Raw genomic sequence first — 19,582 nt, forward strand, 5'->3', positions numbered from 1 at the left:
GCAACATTGATCAATCTTTAATTTTTAGAGGTTCACTGCCACACTCCAGTCTAATTCACAGTTGGTGTTCAGTTTTAGCTGACTGACCATGTGACTGCAAGCTGGCCCAGGAACCAGACTCTAGCTGAGTTGAGCCAATGAGCCTACAGAGGTTAAGCAGGACCCACCGGGTACACATGTGGGACAATTGAGTGTGGGCCCCTCAAATTCCCAGGCTCTGATACTTCAAGCATGGCTGCAGCTGGACAAGATCTCTGGGCATTTCTGCACAAATGTGAAGTACTGGCTCTGGAGACAGGGTAGCTCTCAGCACACACCTTGGCCCAGGCCACCCCCTTGCCTCATATCCTCTAGGAGGTGTGACATCTTAGCATACAGTTGTCCCACAAAGGCATGAGTCATAGGGATGTGTGTATACCATGCAGGAGGAACCCAGAGCAGCTGGGGCAGCCTGGATGACAGCATCACTGGCAGGGGAGGCCACCTGCTGGGGAGGTGAGCAGCACAGGTGCCCTGAGGAAGGCTGGGTCCTGCCCGGAGACCCCTCCCCATTTCCCTCCTATAATGCAGTGCTAGGCTGGGAGGGCCCTGCCACCCTGGCCCAGGTGTGGCCTCCCCTCAACTCTAACCGAGGCTGATGGAGGATGGAGACCCAACATGTAGACGAAGGTCCAGGTGATGCCTTGACACAGCATCCCATCCTGACTTGCCCAGACCAACCCAGCTGCTGAGAAACATGAGGGGTCTCTGGTAATGGCACAACCAGGCTCCCACAGTGGGCCAGCACTGGGACTTTAATACATAACACAACACTCCAGACAAAAGGAAGGGCAGGCAGAAACGCAGTCTGAAACATGCCGTAGCCCAAGAATGCTCGGTGGGTTGTCTGGAAAGTATGTTTTGTGTTTCTCCAGAACACTCAGTAGTAAGGCCGTCTGGGGTTGTTCTGTGGGAGGCAAGCAGATAAAAGGAGGGCAGGTTAATGCCAAAGACAGATGGCAGTTCCTTCTAGCCAGAACCTTCTAGGGGTAGCTAAGTTCACATCCTTAAGATGGGAGGACATGCTTTGGGGAGGAAGAAGGGGCTCAAAATACAGGTGGAGTGGTGGTGGATGTTGCTGGTGAGACCTGGCCTAGCTGGACTGGGGAAGGAGGGACTCTTCTGTTACCTGCACTGCCACCCCGCTACTTTGGACAGTGAAGAACCAGTGACCCAGTCAGAGCAATGTGGGGGATGGGAATGCACGCACCAGAGGGTTGGGCCGGAAGCGGTAGGCCAGCATCATTCTCTTGCGGAAGGCCTCGTACTCATCATCCTCCTTAGAAAGCTCTGCTGGCCGGTCAATGCCAAAGCCAGCGCCATCCACTGTGGTTGTGCCCCTGCAGAGGATGATGGGGGAATGTGAACAGGGAAGCAGGCTGGTGCCAGGAGGTGAGCAGATGTCGGGCCTGAGCTGGGGCAGAAAGACCTAACCTGCCCGCCTGCCTAGGCTCAGGAGCAGCAGCAGCTCAAAGTGGGGCTGAGGGGTCCATCTAGGCTCTGCTGGGCTGGGGAATATCTATGTGGGATACGCCTAGCACTGTGGGAAGAGGGAAGAGCCTAAGCTGGGCTACCCACCAGAGTTCACAGCTAAGCCCGACTCCGGCCTAGGAACCCCCACCCCACCCCACATTAAGGGCCACACTCACTTGTTGACCGGGTTCTTGATGCCCTGGCCCTCTGAACCTAGCCCTTCACCCTCTTTCCAGCCCATCTTCATCAGCATCTGGTAGCCAATGTTCTCCACCGTCAGCTTGAACTCCTTGTACTCGGAGTAGTCGGGCTCACGACCCTCCTGCAAGGCCAGGCAGCTGTTATTCCTCAGGACCCAAAACATGCCACCCATGGCCTCACTGGCCACTGGCTGGGACCATCTGCCCCCGACCTCAGACCAAGCTCGCCCTCCTCCTAATTCTTATGGTCACACTTAGCGCTCCGTAGCAACCAAGGCAAAAAACGCCTCCTCTACTATGGGTAAAATTAATGGTTCACCTGCAAGGAAAAGCGCAGGTTCCAAGGGCAATTTGTAACACAAAGTATGAAAAAGCAGTCTGGGTCAACTTGGTAATGGGGCTCTGTGCCTGCCAGCTGTCCCTCCATGTGAGCAGGAGAAATGCTGAGCTCTTGTTCTAAGAGGCCGAGTCTGTGGGGGCTTGTGCCTGAGAAACGCTTTTCCCGCACACTGCGCTTAATTGACTCTACTGGAAGCAGGATTTCCCAAAGCGCTGGAAAATGCTTCTAAAGCGGCAGCTGAGCTATTTGTGAATTCCCCATACGAACGTCTGCCATGAACAGATGCCTCCCATGGAAGAGGGCCTGGTTCCTCCTGCGTGTGAGGAGGCTGCCTGCCAGACAGGCCCACAGCAGGGCTGATGCCTAGGAACCCCCATTCACCTTTAGAGCCTTAAATGTCTCCATAAACTTCTCCAGCTCATCTGGTGGCAGGAAATCACCGATGAAGTGCTTGCCCCGGCCCATCTTGGTCAGCTGCTCAGCCCATTCTGCCCAGAGAAGTAGAAAAGGTAAAAGACGGAAGTGGGTAGTGGCTACAGTGGAGGGAGGCAGCTGGTGGAGACCCTGACCTGAACCCTGCTCCCTCAGGCCAGCCCTGCACCACTCCTTTTACTGAGAAAACTGAGGCACAGAGAGGTCAAGTCTTGTGTCCAAGGCCTTATAGGCCAACAGGTGAGTGGGGCTTCCTGTGCCATCCAGCTCCCCCCCAGACCTGTCTCCAGCCTGATGCCTTGGCGCACCCCGAGTCTTGTCCATCTCCATGCGTCGCAGTTGGTGCTCCCAGGTCCCCAGCTCACTATCCACCTCCTCATCACTGTCGTAGCCATGCTGGTGCTGCTGCAGTGCCTTTTCCCAGAGCAGCTGCATGTCCTGCATTGCACGCTTGTGCTGCATGATCATGTCGTACATCTGCTGCATCTGTGGATGTCACACGCTGTGAGCAGGGCCTGCACCGCATGTGCACAGCAGGGGCCCTGTCCTCCTCTGTGCATGTCAGGGCTCCCTTCCTGAGACAGGCCTGTGAGCAGGGCTTGGAGCAAGTGCTCAATAAGGCACTAGGTCCTATGCTCAGACCTGCCCTGACTCCCCAAGTCCCTGTGATAAACAGAGACCCCTCTCTGCCTGGCCCAGAGCTGGGCACCGTCATCATGGACTGAATGACGGAGTCTTGGATTCCTGACCCCTGGATAAGTTAAGGGTGATGAGACAAGGCTGCTGGTCTGGAGATGGCCAGGGTAAGGTGTCCTTAAGAACCGACAGGCCAGTGCCTCTAGTTTCCCAGGGAAGCAGCAAAGAGGCCGAACCAACCCTCACCCCAACACTGACCGATACCAGCTGAGTGCCCCTCACATCACTCAGGGAGGCCAGTGCTAGCCAGACCTGTCCTGGACTCAATGCTGGAGGCAACTGGATGGAAATTTTAAGATTACTGAGTGGAAACAACTCACAGACACCATGTGGACTAGCTATGGAGCACCAGCCATGAGGGATGACAGGCCAGCATGAGGAGGCCTGAGGTACAGCTGGGGAGGGCCCCTGGGGGATGGCATGCCATTGATGGGAAACCTGTCTGCCTAGGAGCCTTTCCACTAACCATCTGATCACTGTACCACAGGTGTGTGTGTTGGGGATGGGGGGTACAATCTGCTGCCAGTAGCTGTGGAGCTTTGCCCTTACCTCCTGCTGCTCCTTCAGCTGCTTCTTCTGAGCATCCGACAGCTCCGTGACACCCACTAGACCCACGGGCTTCCCCTTCTCATAGCCTAGCCCCTTGAGGTCCTGAACTGGAAACAAAATACAGGCCAGTCAGTGATGGACATGTGGGTCTGGCCCTGCGCTCCTATGTGCAGTGCAGAACCACTTGTTGAAAATACCTAAGGCACCTGGAGCACACAGCAGGGCCCTCACATCAGTTCAGTTAGTCTCCTGTGTCACATGAGAACCATAGGAGTCACGTCTTGCACTGTCATGTGTACCCAGTTTCATTACCTTGCGCCCTCTTCAGGCAGGCCCATGTTATAGACACCAACATCAGAACTCAGAGGTCAGGGCACTCAGTCAATGTTACACAGCTACTGGGTGACATGGTGAGGACTTTGCAGAGCCAAAAACATGAGAGCAGAGATGAGCATGTGTGCATGCACACTCACACACACTGGCTCCTGGAAGTAAGCCCTGCAGTGGTCAGACACCCAGCGTAGATGTACATAGGTTTGGAGTCTGGTGTAAGGCTCAGTCGTGTGGCTCTGTGAGCTCCTTCTGGGGAGGCAGCCAACCATCCTCAGTCACTGACATTTAATTTGGCATTAGCTTTGAAACTCAACTGGAGTTCCAGCAGCACTGATCCATGTGAAGATGCTGTGATGGCCCATCTGGGTGGTTGGCACAATTAGCCCTCAGGCGGTGGTTTCTGGGGGGAAAAGTCAGGCAGAGGGGGTGGGGAGGCTCCACAGGGAAGGTGAAGGGAGCTGGGTCCTCCAGCTCCCCATGGCTGGGACTTTGCCAGCAAAAACCAACTGCAGGTGCTCTGTGACTCAAGGGATGTACCCTAATCCCTCCTGGAAGGCCTGTGGGGGCTCTGAACTATGTGGGGGCCCCATGGAGAGGGTTTTTTATGACAAAAATGAATGCGAGTACTTTAAAGCTTAAGGAAGACAACAGGATCTGTCTATATGCCATCTATAAGAAACTCACTTCAGACACAAAGATACAAAGGCTGAAAGTAAAAGGATGGAAAAAAAGTTATATGTAAATAGTAACCAAGAGGTAGCTGGGAGGGCTACACTAGTATCAGACAAAATAGACTTTAACTCAAATAAGGTTACACTATATAGACTCAATGGTGAAAGACTGAAAGCTTCCCCTAAGATTAGAAACGGGGTAAGAATCCCCACTTTCACCACTTCTGTTCAACATAGCACTGCAAGTCCTAGCCAGAGCAATTAGGCAAGAAAAAGAAATGAGAAAGGAAGAAGTAAGACTGTCACTATCTGCAAATGACATAATCTTATATGTAGAAATCCTAAAGAATCTACAAAAAGACTATTAAGAACTGATGAATGAATTCAGCAAAGCTGAAAGATATATAATCAATACACAAAATTCAGTTGTATTTCAATACACTAGAAATACATAATCCAAAAATGAAATTAAAAAAAAATCTCCATTTACAATAGCATCAAGAAAGAACAGCCTGCAAACCAAAGGGTCACCAGCTCAATTCCCAGTCAGGGCACATGCCTGGGTTGCAGGCCAGGTCCCCAGTTGGGGGTGTGTCAGAGGCAACCACACATTCACGTTTCTTTCCCTCTTTCTCCTTCCCTTCCCTTCTTTCTCAAAATAAATAAAATCTTTAAAAAAAGAAAAAAAGAATAAAGCACTTAGGAATACATTTAAACAAGGAGGTGCAAGGCTTATACAATGAAAACTACAACATGTTGAAACAAATTAAAGAAGATCTAAGTAAATGATGAGACATCATGTATGTTTACATACTGGATGACTTAAAATACATATTGTTAACATGTCAGTGCAACCCAAAGTGATCTACGGATTCAATGCAATCCCTATCAAACAGTGGTTTTTGCAGAAATGAAACGGCCTACCTAAAAATCCATATGAAAATTCAAGGGACCCCAAAGAGCCAAAGCTTGAAAAGGAAGAACAAAATTGGAAGATTAACACTCCTGAGTTCAAAACTTACTACAAGGGTGAACTGATCAAAACCCAGTTAATAAAACAGGGCCCTGGATAACTATAATAAAGGGAGATATGGAAAAACTGAAACTCGTATTCATTGCTGGAGGGAACGTAAAATGATGCACCTCCTATAGAGAAGTTTGGTAGTTCCTTAACAAGCTAAATGTAGAATCACCATAGGACCCAGCAATTCCACTCCTAGTTATACACACAGGAGAACTGAAATCAGAGATTCAAATAGTCCTGGTACACACTTGTTCACAGCAGCACTAGTTGCAATCGCCTAAAGGTAGAAACCACCCAAGTGTCTATCAAGAGGTGAAGGATGAAGTGTGGTCCATCTGTTACAGAAACAGGGGAGTCCAAAAGCAAACCCCAGAGTTTGGGGCTGGGAGATAAGGAAAAGGAAGCAGCTTTCAGGATGCTTTGGCATGCCTGGGTCTAGCGGCTGGAAACCTTGTTGCACAAAGATCCACCTTGAAATTTCCAAGGCCCAGGAAGATGGGAGGGGTCTTGGACCCTGGGATGGTACGGAAAGAGCCTACAGAGTCTGCGTAGGGTTCTGTGAATGGTCAGAGCTGGTGGCTACACCCACTGCGTCAGAGGATGCAGTCAGGGATTTAAAAGCAGCTGCAGACGTTTTTAGCGGGGTTCCCCAGGCTGCTTTAAGGGAGGCTTCCAGGCTGCTTTAAGAAGGGCTCTCACCATGCAGTTTTGAGGAGAGGCGATCCATGCGGTTTGCAGGAAGAAGGCAGTTTACAAGGAGGCTGAGAATCCATGCGGTACTGCATTAAGAGTTGGAGGGCACCACAACACAGAAAGACCTTCCCAATCAGAATTGAATGATTGGCAGTTACCGGTAAAGCTGAACTGTGTCTAGGAAGTAGGGAAACAGTATCTTTAACTTTTCTAAACCTAGCCTGGTTTGGTAGGGAGAGGCAGAACTATGTGTTTGTGGGTGTTTTAAAGAACATAAGACCTAGCAGCAGAAATCCGCAAATAATCTATGAAACTGTTAAATAAACACTTCTTCTTCTTTTCACTCAACTCTGGTATTGAGAGTTATAATTCTGGCGGCAGGCAACCAGGCCCCTAATTAAACAACTTGTGGGTTTTGTTTCAATCAGAGCAGCCCAGGGGTTCTGTTACACATCCACACACTGGAATACTAACTATTCAGCCATAGAAGGAATGAAGTCCTGACACCTGCTACAACACAAATGAACCCTGAAAATGTGATGCCAGACTTACTGACAAAGCCTACCTGACAGAGGTGAGGGGGTGGTGTCCACATCCCTCTGCACAAGCTCAGCAGGTGGGAGCTCCACCTTGTCCTCCTCAGGGCCCCATCGGCTCTTTCGCTTCCTCTTCACAGTGGCTGTGATGGTTGGCTTTCCTTGGGCAGCTGGAGCTGGGGTGACAGCAGGTGAGGGGCTAGATGAAGCAGGGCAGGTGGCAGTGGGAAGCACAGACCCTGACGGGGTCTCAGGAGGGAGTCTGCGCTGCAGGCAGATGTCGGGCACCATTTGAGTGCCCATAGGGCCCACCCTTGCTTTCCGGAACTCCTCCAGCTTCTGGCGATAGTACTTGTACCCTTGGCTGCTGGGTTCATACAAAAAGCTGCAAAGGAGAGTGGGGGTGGGGGATCACATTGTTAGCTGGAGCAAGAGTAGCATGGACCTTGTGCATGCACCCCCAGGTCAGCCAGGGTCACTTCCAAGTCTCCACCATGACCTCCTGCCCTATCAGGTCTGAGTGGCTGTTGACCCTAGTTACCCAAATTTGAGGAACAATGTGACATGCCACAGCCTGTCATGATGCCGAGGGCCATACCAAGCACCAACCCCATCTTTACTGGGTGCCTGCCACACCATCATTGATTCCCTGCTGCCGAAGAAAAGAGAGAAGCTCCTCAGACCTGCCCCAGGCCCTGCAAAGCTCTTCCCCTGCTGTCCTAGAGGAGCACCAGTGCCTCCAAACCAAGAAATTCTGAGGTGAGAGAGATACCTGGCGCCAGAAAGGGCAGGATTTGCCCCTAAATGCACAGCTCAGAACATGTTTTTCTAATTCATCCCTGAGAGGTGTTAAGAGCCAAAACAAAGACAATGAAGAACAGAACAAGTGGGAATCTAGACTCTATCCCAAGGGCAAAAGCCCTTGCCTTGCTGGAAGCTGTGGGTCCCCTCAGTCCCCCAAGGGGCGGTCCCCTCATCCCAAGGTAGGAACAGGTGGCACTAGGTTCAGAGTTGGAAGAGGCTGTAGCTAACTCTGAACCTGCCTGGCATCTCTCAGGATCTGCATGTTTTGAGCCCACAGTCTCATCTCTAGGGTCCACACCAGAGGGAAGAGTCACAGCCCAGCTCCACGTAACAAAACCTCTGTATATCACAGGTTACATGGCCTTCAACAAGAAGGAGCTAGACCTGAACTCCCAAACCTGAAGGGATGCCACGGCACAGTGCTATGCTATTACAAAACAAAACATACAGGCTCAAGGATGCTGTAAAATTCCTTCTGTATAAAAGACAATAGAAAGAGCGGCCAGTGTGGTTCAGTTGGTTGGCGCATCATCCCACAAACCAAAAGGTCATGGATTCGATTCCCAGGTTGGGGTGTATACAAGAAGGCAACCAAGTCGATGTTTCTTTCTCATATCAATGTTTCTCTTCTCTCTCTCCCTTCCTCTCTCTCTAAAAGTAATGAAAAGGTGTCCTCAGGTGAGGATTAAAAAACAAAACAGAACAAAAACAGAAATCCCAGACTGTTTCTATATGCTCCACAGAGAGCCAGGAGAGCAGTGTACGGACTCCCCAGCCCCACTAATACTGGTACCCAGGGTAGGATGGAGAGAGAAGAAGATGGCAGCATCTTGTCTGTACTTTTGGGTCATAGTACAAGCATATACACCCTTTACAAAACCCAGTAAGGGGACATTTGTAAAAAGTAAAGGAATCAAATATCAATAAAATTAAGCCTCTATCCTGGTTAAGAAAAAAGAGGACACAAATTACTAATAACAGAAATGAAAAAGGGACATCACTACAGATCCTACAGACATTAAAAGGGTAATAAAGGATTACTATGAACAATTCTATACCCACAAATTTGATAACCCACATGAAATGAACCAATTCCTTAAAAGACACAATCTGCCAAAGCTCACATAAGAAGAAACAGCCTGAACAGGCCCGTTTCTATCTATTAAAGAAGCTGAATCAGTAAGTAATAACCTTCTAATCAGAAAGCACCATGCCCAGGAGTTCACTGGTGAATTCTACCAAACATTTAAGAAAGAAATTATACCAATTCTCTATAATCTCTTTGAGAAGATAGAAGCAGAGACGATATTTCCTAACTCATTCAATTACCCTAATACCAAAACTAGACAAAGACATTACAAGAAAACTACGGACTAATATCTCTCATGAATACAGATGTCAAAATCCTCAACAAAATATTAGCAAATGTCCAAGTACCTCAGTTAATTAGAGTGCTATCTTGATATGCCAAGATTATGGGTTCGATCTCTGGTTAGGGCATGAACAAGAATCAACCAATGAATGCACAAATATGTGGAACAACAAAGTGACATTTCTCTCTCTCCCTTCCTCTTTCTAAAACCAATTAAGAAAAAAAAAGGAACCATGGACAGGTTGTTCAGTTAATTCGAACACTGTCCTGTACACGAAAAGATGGTGGGTTTGATTCCTGATCAAGGCACATACCTAGGTTGCTGGTTCGATCCCTGGTCAGGGCATGTATGAAAGGCAACTGATCGATGTCTGTCTGTCTATCTGTATGTCTCTCTAATGAATAAAAACATATCCTTTGGTGAGAATTAAAAGAAAAAAAAAAGGAACCAATGAATGTATCAATAAGTGGATCACTAAATCGATGTTTCGCTCTCCCTTCTTCTCTAAAATCAATAAATAAAACTTAAAAACATATTAGCAAACAATCTACCAATGTATAAAAAGAATTATAAGCCATGACTAAGTGGGATTTATGTCAGGCATGTACGGCTGGTTCAACATTTGAAAATCAAGTAATGTAATCCATCACATCAATAGGCTAAAAAATAAGTCACATGATCCTATCTATATCTGCAGAATAAGATTTGATAAAATCCAACACCCATTCATGATAAAAAAAACTCTCAGTAAACTAGAAATAGAGGCAAACTTCCCCAACTTGATAAAGAGTATCTACAAAAACACTCAAGAGCTAATATCATACTTAATGGTGAGAATCTTGGGAAGTTTCCCACTAAAAACAGGAACAAGGTAAGAATGCCCCACTTCATCAACGCTTTTTAATATTGTACTGTAAATGCAAAAGATGAGGAAATGTAACAGGTACACTAATTGAGAAGGGAGAAATAAATTTATCTTTGTTTGCAAATGACATGATAGTCTGCATAGGAAAATACACAAAAGAACAGATACACAAAAGAACAGATACACATAAGCACAAAAAAAACCCCTCCTGGAACTAATAAGCTATTATATAGCAGGGTTGCAGGGTAGAAGGTTTATACACAGAAGTCAATCACTTTGCTATGTACCACTGATGAATAAGTGGAATTTGAAGTTAAAAACATAATACTATTTATATTAGCATTTAAAAATATTAAATACTGAAGGACTTCAGCCAAGATGGAGGCCTAGACAGACACACTGGGGCTCCCTCCACAGCTAAGGAGTACGACTACCTCAAAACTAGAGACAACCAGAAGTTCCAGAAAATCAAGCTGCATGGAAGTCCAACAAACAAAGAAATAAAGAAGAAATACTCATCCAGACAGGTAGGAGGGGCAGAGTTGGGACTGAGAGGACAGCGGCAGCAGTGGCAGGCCAGCAGAAAGCACAGTCACATGTTTTAAAAAGTAGGGAGGGACACCCGGAGAGCATTCCCATCTCCTGACCAGACCGTGCAGCCCACGGTCCCAGCACCCAGGAAAATCAAGCCTCATTACTTCCGACTGTGTAAATCAGTGGGGGCTGAAGCAGAGGAAAAAACTGTCGGTCCCTCAGCAGAGTCCACTTGTCTAAAGGGCTCCACAGTCCCAGACCCACCCACTCTGGGAACAACGGCCAGAGCAACAGCTAGAAAGGCGCCAGTCTCATATGAAGTAGGAGAAGTGCCTGGAAAAGGGGCAAGTGCTGAGCAAGCTGCATTGTTCTCTCTCTGACCCCTCCCCCCCACACAGCACCACAAGGTGTGGTGAAACAGGTCGAACTGTACTGATGAATTCCTAAGGCTCTGCCCCTTACAACGTAACAGGAGCAACAGCTCTACTAAGACACAGAGGCAAACAAACACAGGAGCCTATCAAGATGAGGAGACAGAAATATGGTCCAAAAGGGGGAACAGATCAAGGTTCCAGTGGGAGAATTAAGTGACGAGGAGAGAGCCAACCTAACATACACAGAATTCAAAACACTGGTGATAAAGATGCTCACAGGCTTGACAGATATGCTTCAGTACAGCAAACCCATAAGGGAAGAAGTGAAGGCTATGCTAAATGAAACAAAGGAAAATCCACACAAAACCAATGGTGAAGGGAAGTAAACTGGGGTTCAAACCAATGATTTGGAACACAGGAAAAAAAAACAGTTAACCAGTACAGAATGAGGAAACAAGAATTGAAAAAAATGAGGAAAGGCTTAGGAACCTCTTGGACAACTTTAAACATGCCAACATCCGAATCATAGGGGTACCAGAAGGAGAAGAAGAAGAGCAAGAAATTGAAAGCTTATGTGAAAAAATAATGAAGGAGAACTTCCCAAATTTGGCCAAGGAAATAGAAATACAAGTCCAAGGAGCACAGAGTCCCAAACAAGCTAGACCAAAAGAGAACCACGCCAAGACACATCATTAAAATGTCAAAGGTGAAAGATAAAGAGAGAATCTTAAAAGCAGCAAGAGAAAAGCAGAGAGTTACCTACAAAGGGGTGCCTATAAGACTATCAGCTGATTTCTCAAAAGAAACTTTGCAGGCAAGAGGGGACTGGCAAGAAGTATTCAGTGGATGAAAAGCAAGGACCTACAACCAAGATTACTCTATCCAGCAAAGCTATCATTTAGAATGGAAGGGCAGATGAAGTGCTTCCCAGACAAGATAAAGCTTAAGGAGTTCATTATCACCAAGCCATTATTATATAAAATGTTAAAGGGACTTATTTAAGAAAAAGAAGATCTAAACTATGAACACTAAAATGACAACAAACTCAGAACTATCAACAACTGAATCTAAAAATAAAAACAAAAGAAACAAAGGCAAAACAATGGAGCAAAGACAGTCTTTTCAACAAATGGTGCTAAAATTGGACATCCTCATTAAAAAAAAAAAAAGAATCTAAACACAGACCGTATACCCTTCACACAAAAATTAATTAGAAATGGATCACAGACCTAAATGTAAAACACAGAAATATAAAACTTGTAGAAGATAATATAGGAGAAAACCCAGATGACCTTGGGTATGGCAATGACTTCTTAGATATAATACCAAAGGCACAATTCAACAAAAAGAAACTGATAAGCTAGACTTCATTAAAATTAAAAACTTCTCTATGAAAAATAATATCAAGAGAATAAGAACACAAGCCAGACTGGGAGAAAATATTTGCAAGACACATCTGATAAAGAACTGTTATCCAAAATATAGAAACTCTTAAAACTCAACAAAAAGAAAACAACTCCATTTAAAAATGGTCCATAAGCCCTGGCTGGGTAGCTCAGCTGATTAAAGCATCGTCCCGATATTCCAAGGTTGCGGGTTCGATCTCCAGTCAAGGCACATAAAAGAAGAAACCAATGAATGCATAAATAAGTGGAACAAACAGATGTTTATCTTTCTCTCTTGCGCGGGCTATCTCTGAAATCAATAAATTAAAAAAAAAAAAAAAAGGACCTATGACCTTAACATATACCTCATCAAAGATTTACAGCTGGCAAATAAGCATATGAAAAGATGCTCCACAATAAAAAACAAACAAACAAAAAACAACAAGAAAAATGCTCCACATCATATGTAATCAGGGGAAATGTGAATTAAAACAACAATGTGATACCATTGCACAATTACTGAAATGGCCAAAATCTAGAACACTGACACCACCAAATACTGGTGAGGATGTGGAGCAAAAGGCTCTCTCATTCATTGCTGGGGGAATACACATGGAAGATAGTTTGGCAGTTTCTTACAAAACTAAAAATACCATACTATCCAAGAATCACATTCCTTGATAATTACTTTAAATCACAAAAAACTGTCCATGGATGTTTACAGTAGCTTTCTTCATATCTGCCAAACTTGGAAGTAACCAAGATGTGCTACAGCAGATGAATAAGTAAACTATAGTACATCTAGATAATGGAATATTATTCAGTGCTAAAAAAAAATGAGCTATGGCCCTGGCTTGATGGCTAAGTTGGTTGGAGCATCATCCCATGTACCAAAAGGTGGCGGGTTCGATTCCCAGTCAGGGCACACGCAGGAGGCAACCTATTGATGTTTCACTCTCATATCTATCTTTCTCTTTCTCTCCCTTCTCCTCTCTCTAAAGTCTAAAATCAAGAGACATATCCTCAGGTGAGGATAAAAAAAAAGGGAAGAAAGGAGCTATGAAGCCAATGAAAAGATATGGAGGAAACTTAAATGCATATCACTAAATGAAAGAAGCCAATTTGAAAAGGCTACGTACTATATGATCCCAATTACATGATGTTCTGGAAAAGGGAAAACTGCCAAATCAGTAAAAAGATCAGTGGTTGTCAGGGTTAGGGAAGAAGTAGGGATGAATAGTAGGACACATGAGATTTTAGCAGCTCACTCCTTTGATAGGAGTAATCCTCCCTCCCTCCCCTTAACCAAAGTTAACACTTGGGTGTCTTTCCTTCCACTTTTTTTCCCAGTGCAGACTTATCTGAACAAAGTTGTGGTTCTAATTTCTGTATCCTGCTTTTTAAAAAACTTTTTAACCCAACAACATAAGGCTTTCTTGTTAGAATGCAGTGGAATGTGGTGACAAAGGCACGTTCATTGACCTGCCTCCTTGCCACAGTTTCCTCGCCTGTGAGAGGCCAGCACACTAGACTGTTGTAAAGAACAATGGGGCTCACATGGGTGATGTGTTAAGAGATGCCATTACAGTTTAGCCCACAGGGGCTGGACATTCAATGTGCTCCTAATTTTTCATGACTATGGACAATGCTATATCTAACATTATTTCTGGGGATGGCATCTCAGAAGTGGGAAGACTGGTCAAAGAAATGGATGAACAGTTACCACAGATTGTTTTCCAAAACACACAGCCACTGGGGTGTGCCCAGCCCACGTGGGGAATCAGGAGGGCAGGGAAGGGCTAGAGCAGCAAGTACACCAGGTGGCCATTTGATTTGGGGGAGAGAAGCTGCCTCACACCTAACCCCACATGAAGGTCATACAGTCCCTGTGGTATGAACGTGCACATCCTGACCAGGCCCGGACACCCAGGCACCCCCCATTCATTCCTCCCTGGTGTGTGGAGGGCCGACTGTGGTCCTTCAGCACCTCACCTTCAGCCACTGCTCTGCAGGGCATTCCAGGGTCCATCCTCACCCTAGGCACTCCTCTACCCACACAGCTATCCCTGACAAGCTGGGCATATGCCAGCAATGCCCCTATGAGGGGGCGACAACCACATAGAGGTCCTCGGGGCACCCACACTGACAAGTGTTTCTTGACCCCCCAGGGAAAAGGCTGGGCCTAAGTTGATGAGCTCTGGACCCTCTATCAGGGAGGGCCAGCCACTTGGGCTCAAGGACGTGGACAGAATTCCATAACCTCACTCGCTTTGCCTGAGATAGATTTTCACAGTCAGCTCCACTTATGAGTGACAGTAAACTTAAGTTTCCTGCTAGGCAGCTCAGTTGGTTAGAGCATCATCCCAATATGCCAAGGTTGTGGGTTCGATTCCCTGTCAGGGCACATACAAGATTCAACCAATGAATGCATAAATAAGTGGAACAAGAAATCAATGTTTTTCTCTTTCTCCTTTCCTCTCTCTAAAACAAAACGACTAAGTTTCCTATTTAAATAAACTTAGGTAAATTTTCTAAAATGGTGCAGTGACTTAAGACTCTTAAGCAGACATTGGTTTGAATGGTAGAGAGTGGTGAGTGGTTACTGGTATCACAATATCCTGAGGAGATCCTGGGCCTCCTGAGATCCCGACCCATGTATAACATGGCCCCAACAAGGGACACCTGAGTCCCTCAGCAGCCCTCCCCAAACCTTCTTCCTCAACCCTCAATCTGCAATGATTGATCACCCTGTACAACTGCAACTAGTGATCCCAGAAGTACAATTGACCCCATCATTCCCTATGCAGACCCTCCAAAGACTCTCAATAAACACCTGAGCCCGCTGGGACCTGGCCCTGCTGAGCTCCACAGCTTGTATGCACCAAATGCCAGCACTCACACTGCATCCCAGTCACACTGGCATAGTGCCCACCATCTCGGCTGCTTTACTCCTGTGTGGCAGTCCTTCTGGACACCCTCTGCTGTTCTGTGTCTAGCTCCTGCTGGCTTACATGTAGGAGGGCGTGCTGGCTGCCTGCCCAGCCAGCATTCACTCCCGCTTCCTTCTTCCCAAGATCCTGATAGTATCTAGAGCCTCTGAATCATCCAGCCCAGGTGGCTGCTGCGCCTGCACTTTTTGTGACAGTCACCATCACATCTCCTCACTGAGTGGGGACTTGTGTTACTTGTGGCCCAAAGTGTCCTTACTGGTGCATCACCCCACGCTGGGTTCAGGATCCACCTCACAAGCCTCTGCCAGTACCACCCTGCAGCAGCAACTACACACCCACCCCTACCAGCCTCCCTCGGCAAAGAGCAGGTGCTACCCCCGCCGATGAATGAACGAGTGGGTGAACAGCCCTAGCTTGAAGGGTTGGGGTGTGACTTCATGGCTGGGGACAGCAGTGGGGCCAGGCTGCTTGTCCCATCCCCTCTGTGGAACCTGCATACAGGCCAGGAGTTCCCACTCCTCAGAGGCTGAGGTACCACATTCCTGCTTTCTTGCTGTTCCCTCATTGTAAAGATGAGACCCTAAGAATACACACAGTGAGCAACACAGTCCTGTGAGGTTCTGCCTGAGGGCCAGGCCTATCCAGCCTGTTAAAGGGACCTGGGCAAGTGTTAGAGACTCCCTCAATGAGGCACCTAGAAAAACACAAGGCCCCAAAGGCCCCCACACACCCACTCAGAGACAATTCAGGGCAGCAATGTGCACTTGGGGAGTGCCTGTTGGATGGCAAGTCTGGGCTCTGGGGTCAGAAGTTCCTGAAGCTGAGTCCCAGCCCTGCCAGCTTTTCACACAGAACGCTAGCCTGTCTCAGGACTATGTCAAGACCTCAGCAGGAAGAAGAGGGGTCTGTGACCAGGGTGAGAGGTTACACCTCCCCAGTGGGTCCCCCTTACCTGAATGCCTGGTTCTCACGATTATTCTGGAGGGCGATGGTTTCCACTTCGGGACCCCCATCTGCTATAAACCTGGCCAACTTTTCTGCAAGGTTCTTGACCTCTTCATCCTCTGGGGGTGAAACTTTAAGCAGGCTGTCAGTACTGAGCTCAACTCACCACACCCAACAGCCTAATTTCTGCTAAGAACCCCACGGGCAACAAGAGGGGTTTATTTTAGGAACAATGCAAAGAAAAACAGGCAAATGGGAATCAGATTACTGCACTGGGACCAAACAGCAGAGTTAAAATACCACAACCAATTTCAAGTGCCCGTCCCCTTCCCCTTCCCTCCCATACATCTTGGGAGGCCTTGGACACATGCTGGACATGGAAGCAGAATGTGAGGGAAGGTCTGCATCATAGCTGAAGGGGACATGAGAGCCCCCACTTTGGTCTTCCTGTTGGGTGGTACCCAGCCAGGTCACATGGGGAAATGAGCCTGGGCCTCCTCCTGGAGAGGTCAGGGCAAAGGGTCACAGAAGACATGATGGACCAACCTCTATGGCCTATGTCACATCTAAACATCAATCCCTGCCACCCATCAGTATTTGGCTGGGATTTTCATCACAGCTGGAGACCATCCAGCCTTTTCCCCATCCTGACACTCATTCCACCAGGATCTCACCAGCTGATTGTTTCTGTCTCCCTGTCCCCTCAGCCCCTGCCCCAAGTGTCAGACACTATATTTATCTCTAGGGTTGGTAGGTGCTCATTAACAAGTTGTTAAAGTGATCATGAACCAACAGGCTAGCACACCTTCCCCCTGTTCCCTTTGTATGTACAGGGCTGAGCTCCTGAACATGACCCTGACCTTGGCCCTTAGGACCCCCCTTCTCCCTGCCTCCTCAAAGCACTGGTGGGGAGGGTGGCACCAGCTCCAGCTTGACCCTGGCTGCCAGGGAAGGCACAGACCTAGGATGTCAGTGCTACCCCATGCCAGGGTACCCTCTGGGAACACTTATTCCACATGGGGTGCATTCTGTCCACATACCTCCCACACCCCTACCCACTCCATGCACAAATCTGTCCACACACCTCCCAGAATCTCCCACCTCCACCCCTTCCACCCACTTACCTTTCTGAGAGGTTGTCTGCAACTTCTGCGCTTCCTTTTTTATCTCAGCCACCTTCTTTCTGTAGTAGAGGAATTCCCTGCTATTCTTATCATGCAAAAACCTGAAGAGTTGTTTTGCAAAACAGAAAATGGAAGATGAGCAATGAAGATAGGTGGACTTGTGCAGCTCCTGAAGACATGTTATGCAAAAACAAGCTGACAAGCAGAGGCACCGTGACAAGGCCCAAAAGTACTGGAGCCTCTTGCAACCTTTGGTGTGAGTTAGAAAGTGCATGGAACAGCATCTGGCCCACGCAAGCAAGCACCCAGCCCCGGTCAGCCTAAGTACCATGAGAGTTTTACAAGAATGTCTGCATGTACTACTGTGTGGCAAGAACATTAAGTAGTAGTAGTCTTCCCCTCCCAGAAATACTTACGAAAAAGCCGGGTTATCCTTGTAGTTCTCCATAGCTACTTTTTCTAACTCGGGGCCTCCTTCTGCCACAAAGCGGGCCAATTTCTCTATCACTTTCCGAGTCTCGACTCCCTCTGGGGGTGAAACTTTAAGGAGGCTGTCAGTACTGGGGTTCAAATCACACACCCCACAGTCAACAGGCACACTCTCTCTATGGACCACAAGGACAGAGGGCTAGGGGGAGAAGAGGGTGAAATGCAGTAGGTTGTCAGGCGTCCCGGGTCCATGCACAAAGCACCGTGACGAGAGGGGAGTTGGTCTAAATAGTCTTCATGAGACACACTGGCCTCCCAGAGACCGAGCTGATCCACAGGCTGGAAGGGAGATGTCAGAAAACATAGCCAGCCTTCCCTTTGTTTTTGGAATGCTTAAGTCTTTTCTTTATTTACCAGTACTCAGTATAATAAATTGGTTCCCTTCCATCCTTCGAAGATGACAAATTCTTTTAAAATATTACAAACTCTGATTTAAACACACTGGATGGGTTTCAATCCACTGCAATTAATGTCATCACAGAGGCTCAATCGTCTCCTCTGTGGCTGGTGTAGCCTCTTCAAGCTGGCTCCTGAGGCCTTTGGACATGACCCCAGGTGTCTTGCTGGCCTCCTTGCTATCTACTGGAACAGGTCATCTCGTATACTTCCTGCCCAAACCTAGAGCCAGCCATTTCTCCAAGAAGTCCTGGTTTCTGTGAGTGAGAAAGCGTTTCCAGACCACCATGTGGGTGATAGGGATACTCAGTGCAACAAGCTTAATCATTACCCCGGGGCTTTTTCAGTGAACAGAGCCATAAGAACACATTTTTGTATTTGCATTGCCTCCCCTTTGAGCCATGTGGAACTTGCTTTTGTCTTTTTTGCTGACCTGTTTCTGAGGCCATTAGTCAGCCACTATATAGTCATGTCCTCTCCCTCCCGCTGTGTGCCTGAGAATGGCCCTACCTGGTTGCCATTTACAAGCACAGGTACTCTTCTGAGGCCTCATCAATAGCAGGCCTTAAGAGGTCTCAAAGGCCTTGAGGCACTCACTGCCTCTTATAAAGTGGTAGTTCATGGCAGGGCACAGTCGGAGCTGCCAGGGCACCTCTCTGAGGACACACTACCCTCCCTGGCCTGTTCTAATGCTCCAGAGTTTAAGGCCGGCCACTGATTTGCTCAGATGCATGGCCCGAAACTGGCACCTAATCCAGAGCAAGGGGTTTAGAGGCTGTCATGGAAGGCCATATGGTTACTTCAGTCTGTACTCACAGTCAGGGTGACTTGACCATGCCAGCAGGCCTGGGCAGAAGTGGCCTAAGACTCCACATGGCTCAGGTAGCACTGAAGTCTTGTTTTGAATGTAGACACGGCTAGAAGCACTAGGAGTGCCACCACTGTCATTCTTTGCCCTCTTACACCTCAGGGCCTGGACTGGCTCACCCAAGGCCAGTAACCATCTTTCCCTGGGCAGGAGAGTGAACTCTGCAGCCTGCAGGTTTGTACCTCTGGCCCAAACTGGCAGACACAGGAAACCGCATTAAGAAATGGGCTTCTGGGCCTCAGAGGGCTTGGAGGGTATGCACCTAAGCTGGGGAGCCATGGAAGGTCTTCCTCTTGTGTTGGGAGGAAGATGCAAGTGAACGCTCACTAAGGACGCCCCTGCCCTAGCTGGAGACCAGCTCCCAGGATGAAGCCTACACTTCAGCGCCTCCCCACACCATTCTTTCACCCACCCATACCCCATCCCAAAGAGCCTCACCTGACTGAAGTCCCAAGCACCCCAACCCCCCGGCCATGCTTTCCCTGCTG

At 47.7% G+C, this 19,582-nt stretch overlaps 1 protein-coding gene across 1 annotated transcript in view; it reads right to left on the reverse strand.

Annotated features, from left to right (window-relative positions):
* Positions 1–751: 751 nt before the first annotated feature.
* SUGP1 (SURP and G-patch domain containing 1) overlaps positions 752–19,582 on the reverse strand; it is a 28,204-nt gene continuing 9,373 nt past the window's right edge. The window contains exons 5-14 of the mRNA XM_090290062.1: positions 17,758–17,881; positions 17,342–17,442; positions 16,225–16,348; positions 7,016–7,371; positions 3,730–3,836; positions 2,793–2,970; positions 2,434–2,540; positions 1,689–1,834; positions 1,250–1,379; positions 752–946 (exon numbers count right to left, since the gene is read on the reverse strand). Of these exons, the coding sequence (XP_090146188.1) occupies positions 920–946; positions 1,250–1,379; positions 1,689–1,834; positions 2,434–2,540; positions 2,793–2,970; positions 3,730–3,836; positions 7,016–7,371; positions 16,225–16,348; positions 17,342–17,442; positions 17,758–17,881 (1,400 nt within the window). The 3' untranslated portion in view covers positions 752–919. The remainder of the gene's footprint in view (positions 947–1,249; positions 1,380–1,688; positions 1,835–2,433; positions 2,541–2,792; positions 2,971–3,729; positions 3,837–7,015; positions 7,372–16,224; positions 16,349–17,341; positions 17,443–17,757; positions 17,882–19,582) is intronic.

Source organism: Furipterus horrens, unplaced genomic scaffold (genome assembly GCF_987537825.1).
Source record: "Furipterus horrens unplaced genomic scaffold, mFurHor1.1.pri manual_scaffold_10, whole genome shotgun sequence".
In the NCBI taxonomy this organism is placed as follows: domain Eukaryota; kingdom Metazoa; phylum Chordata; class Mammalia; order Chiroptera; family Furipteridae; genus Furipterus; species Furipterus horrens.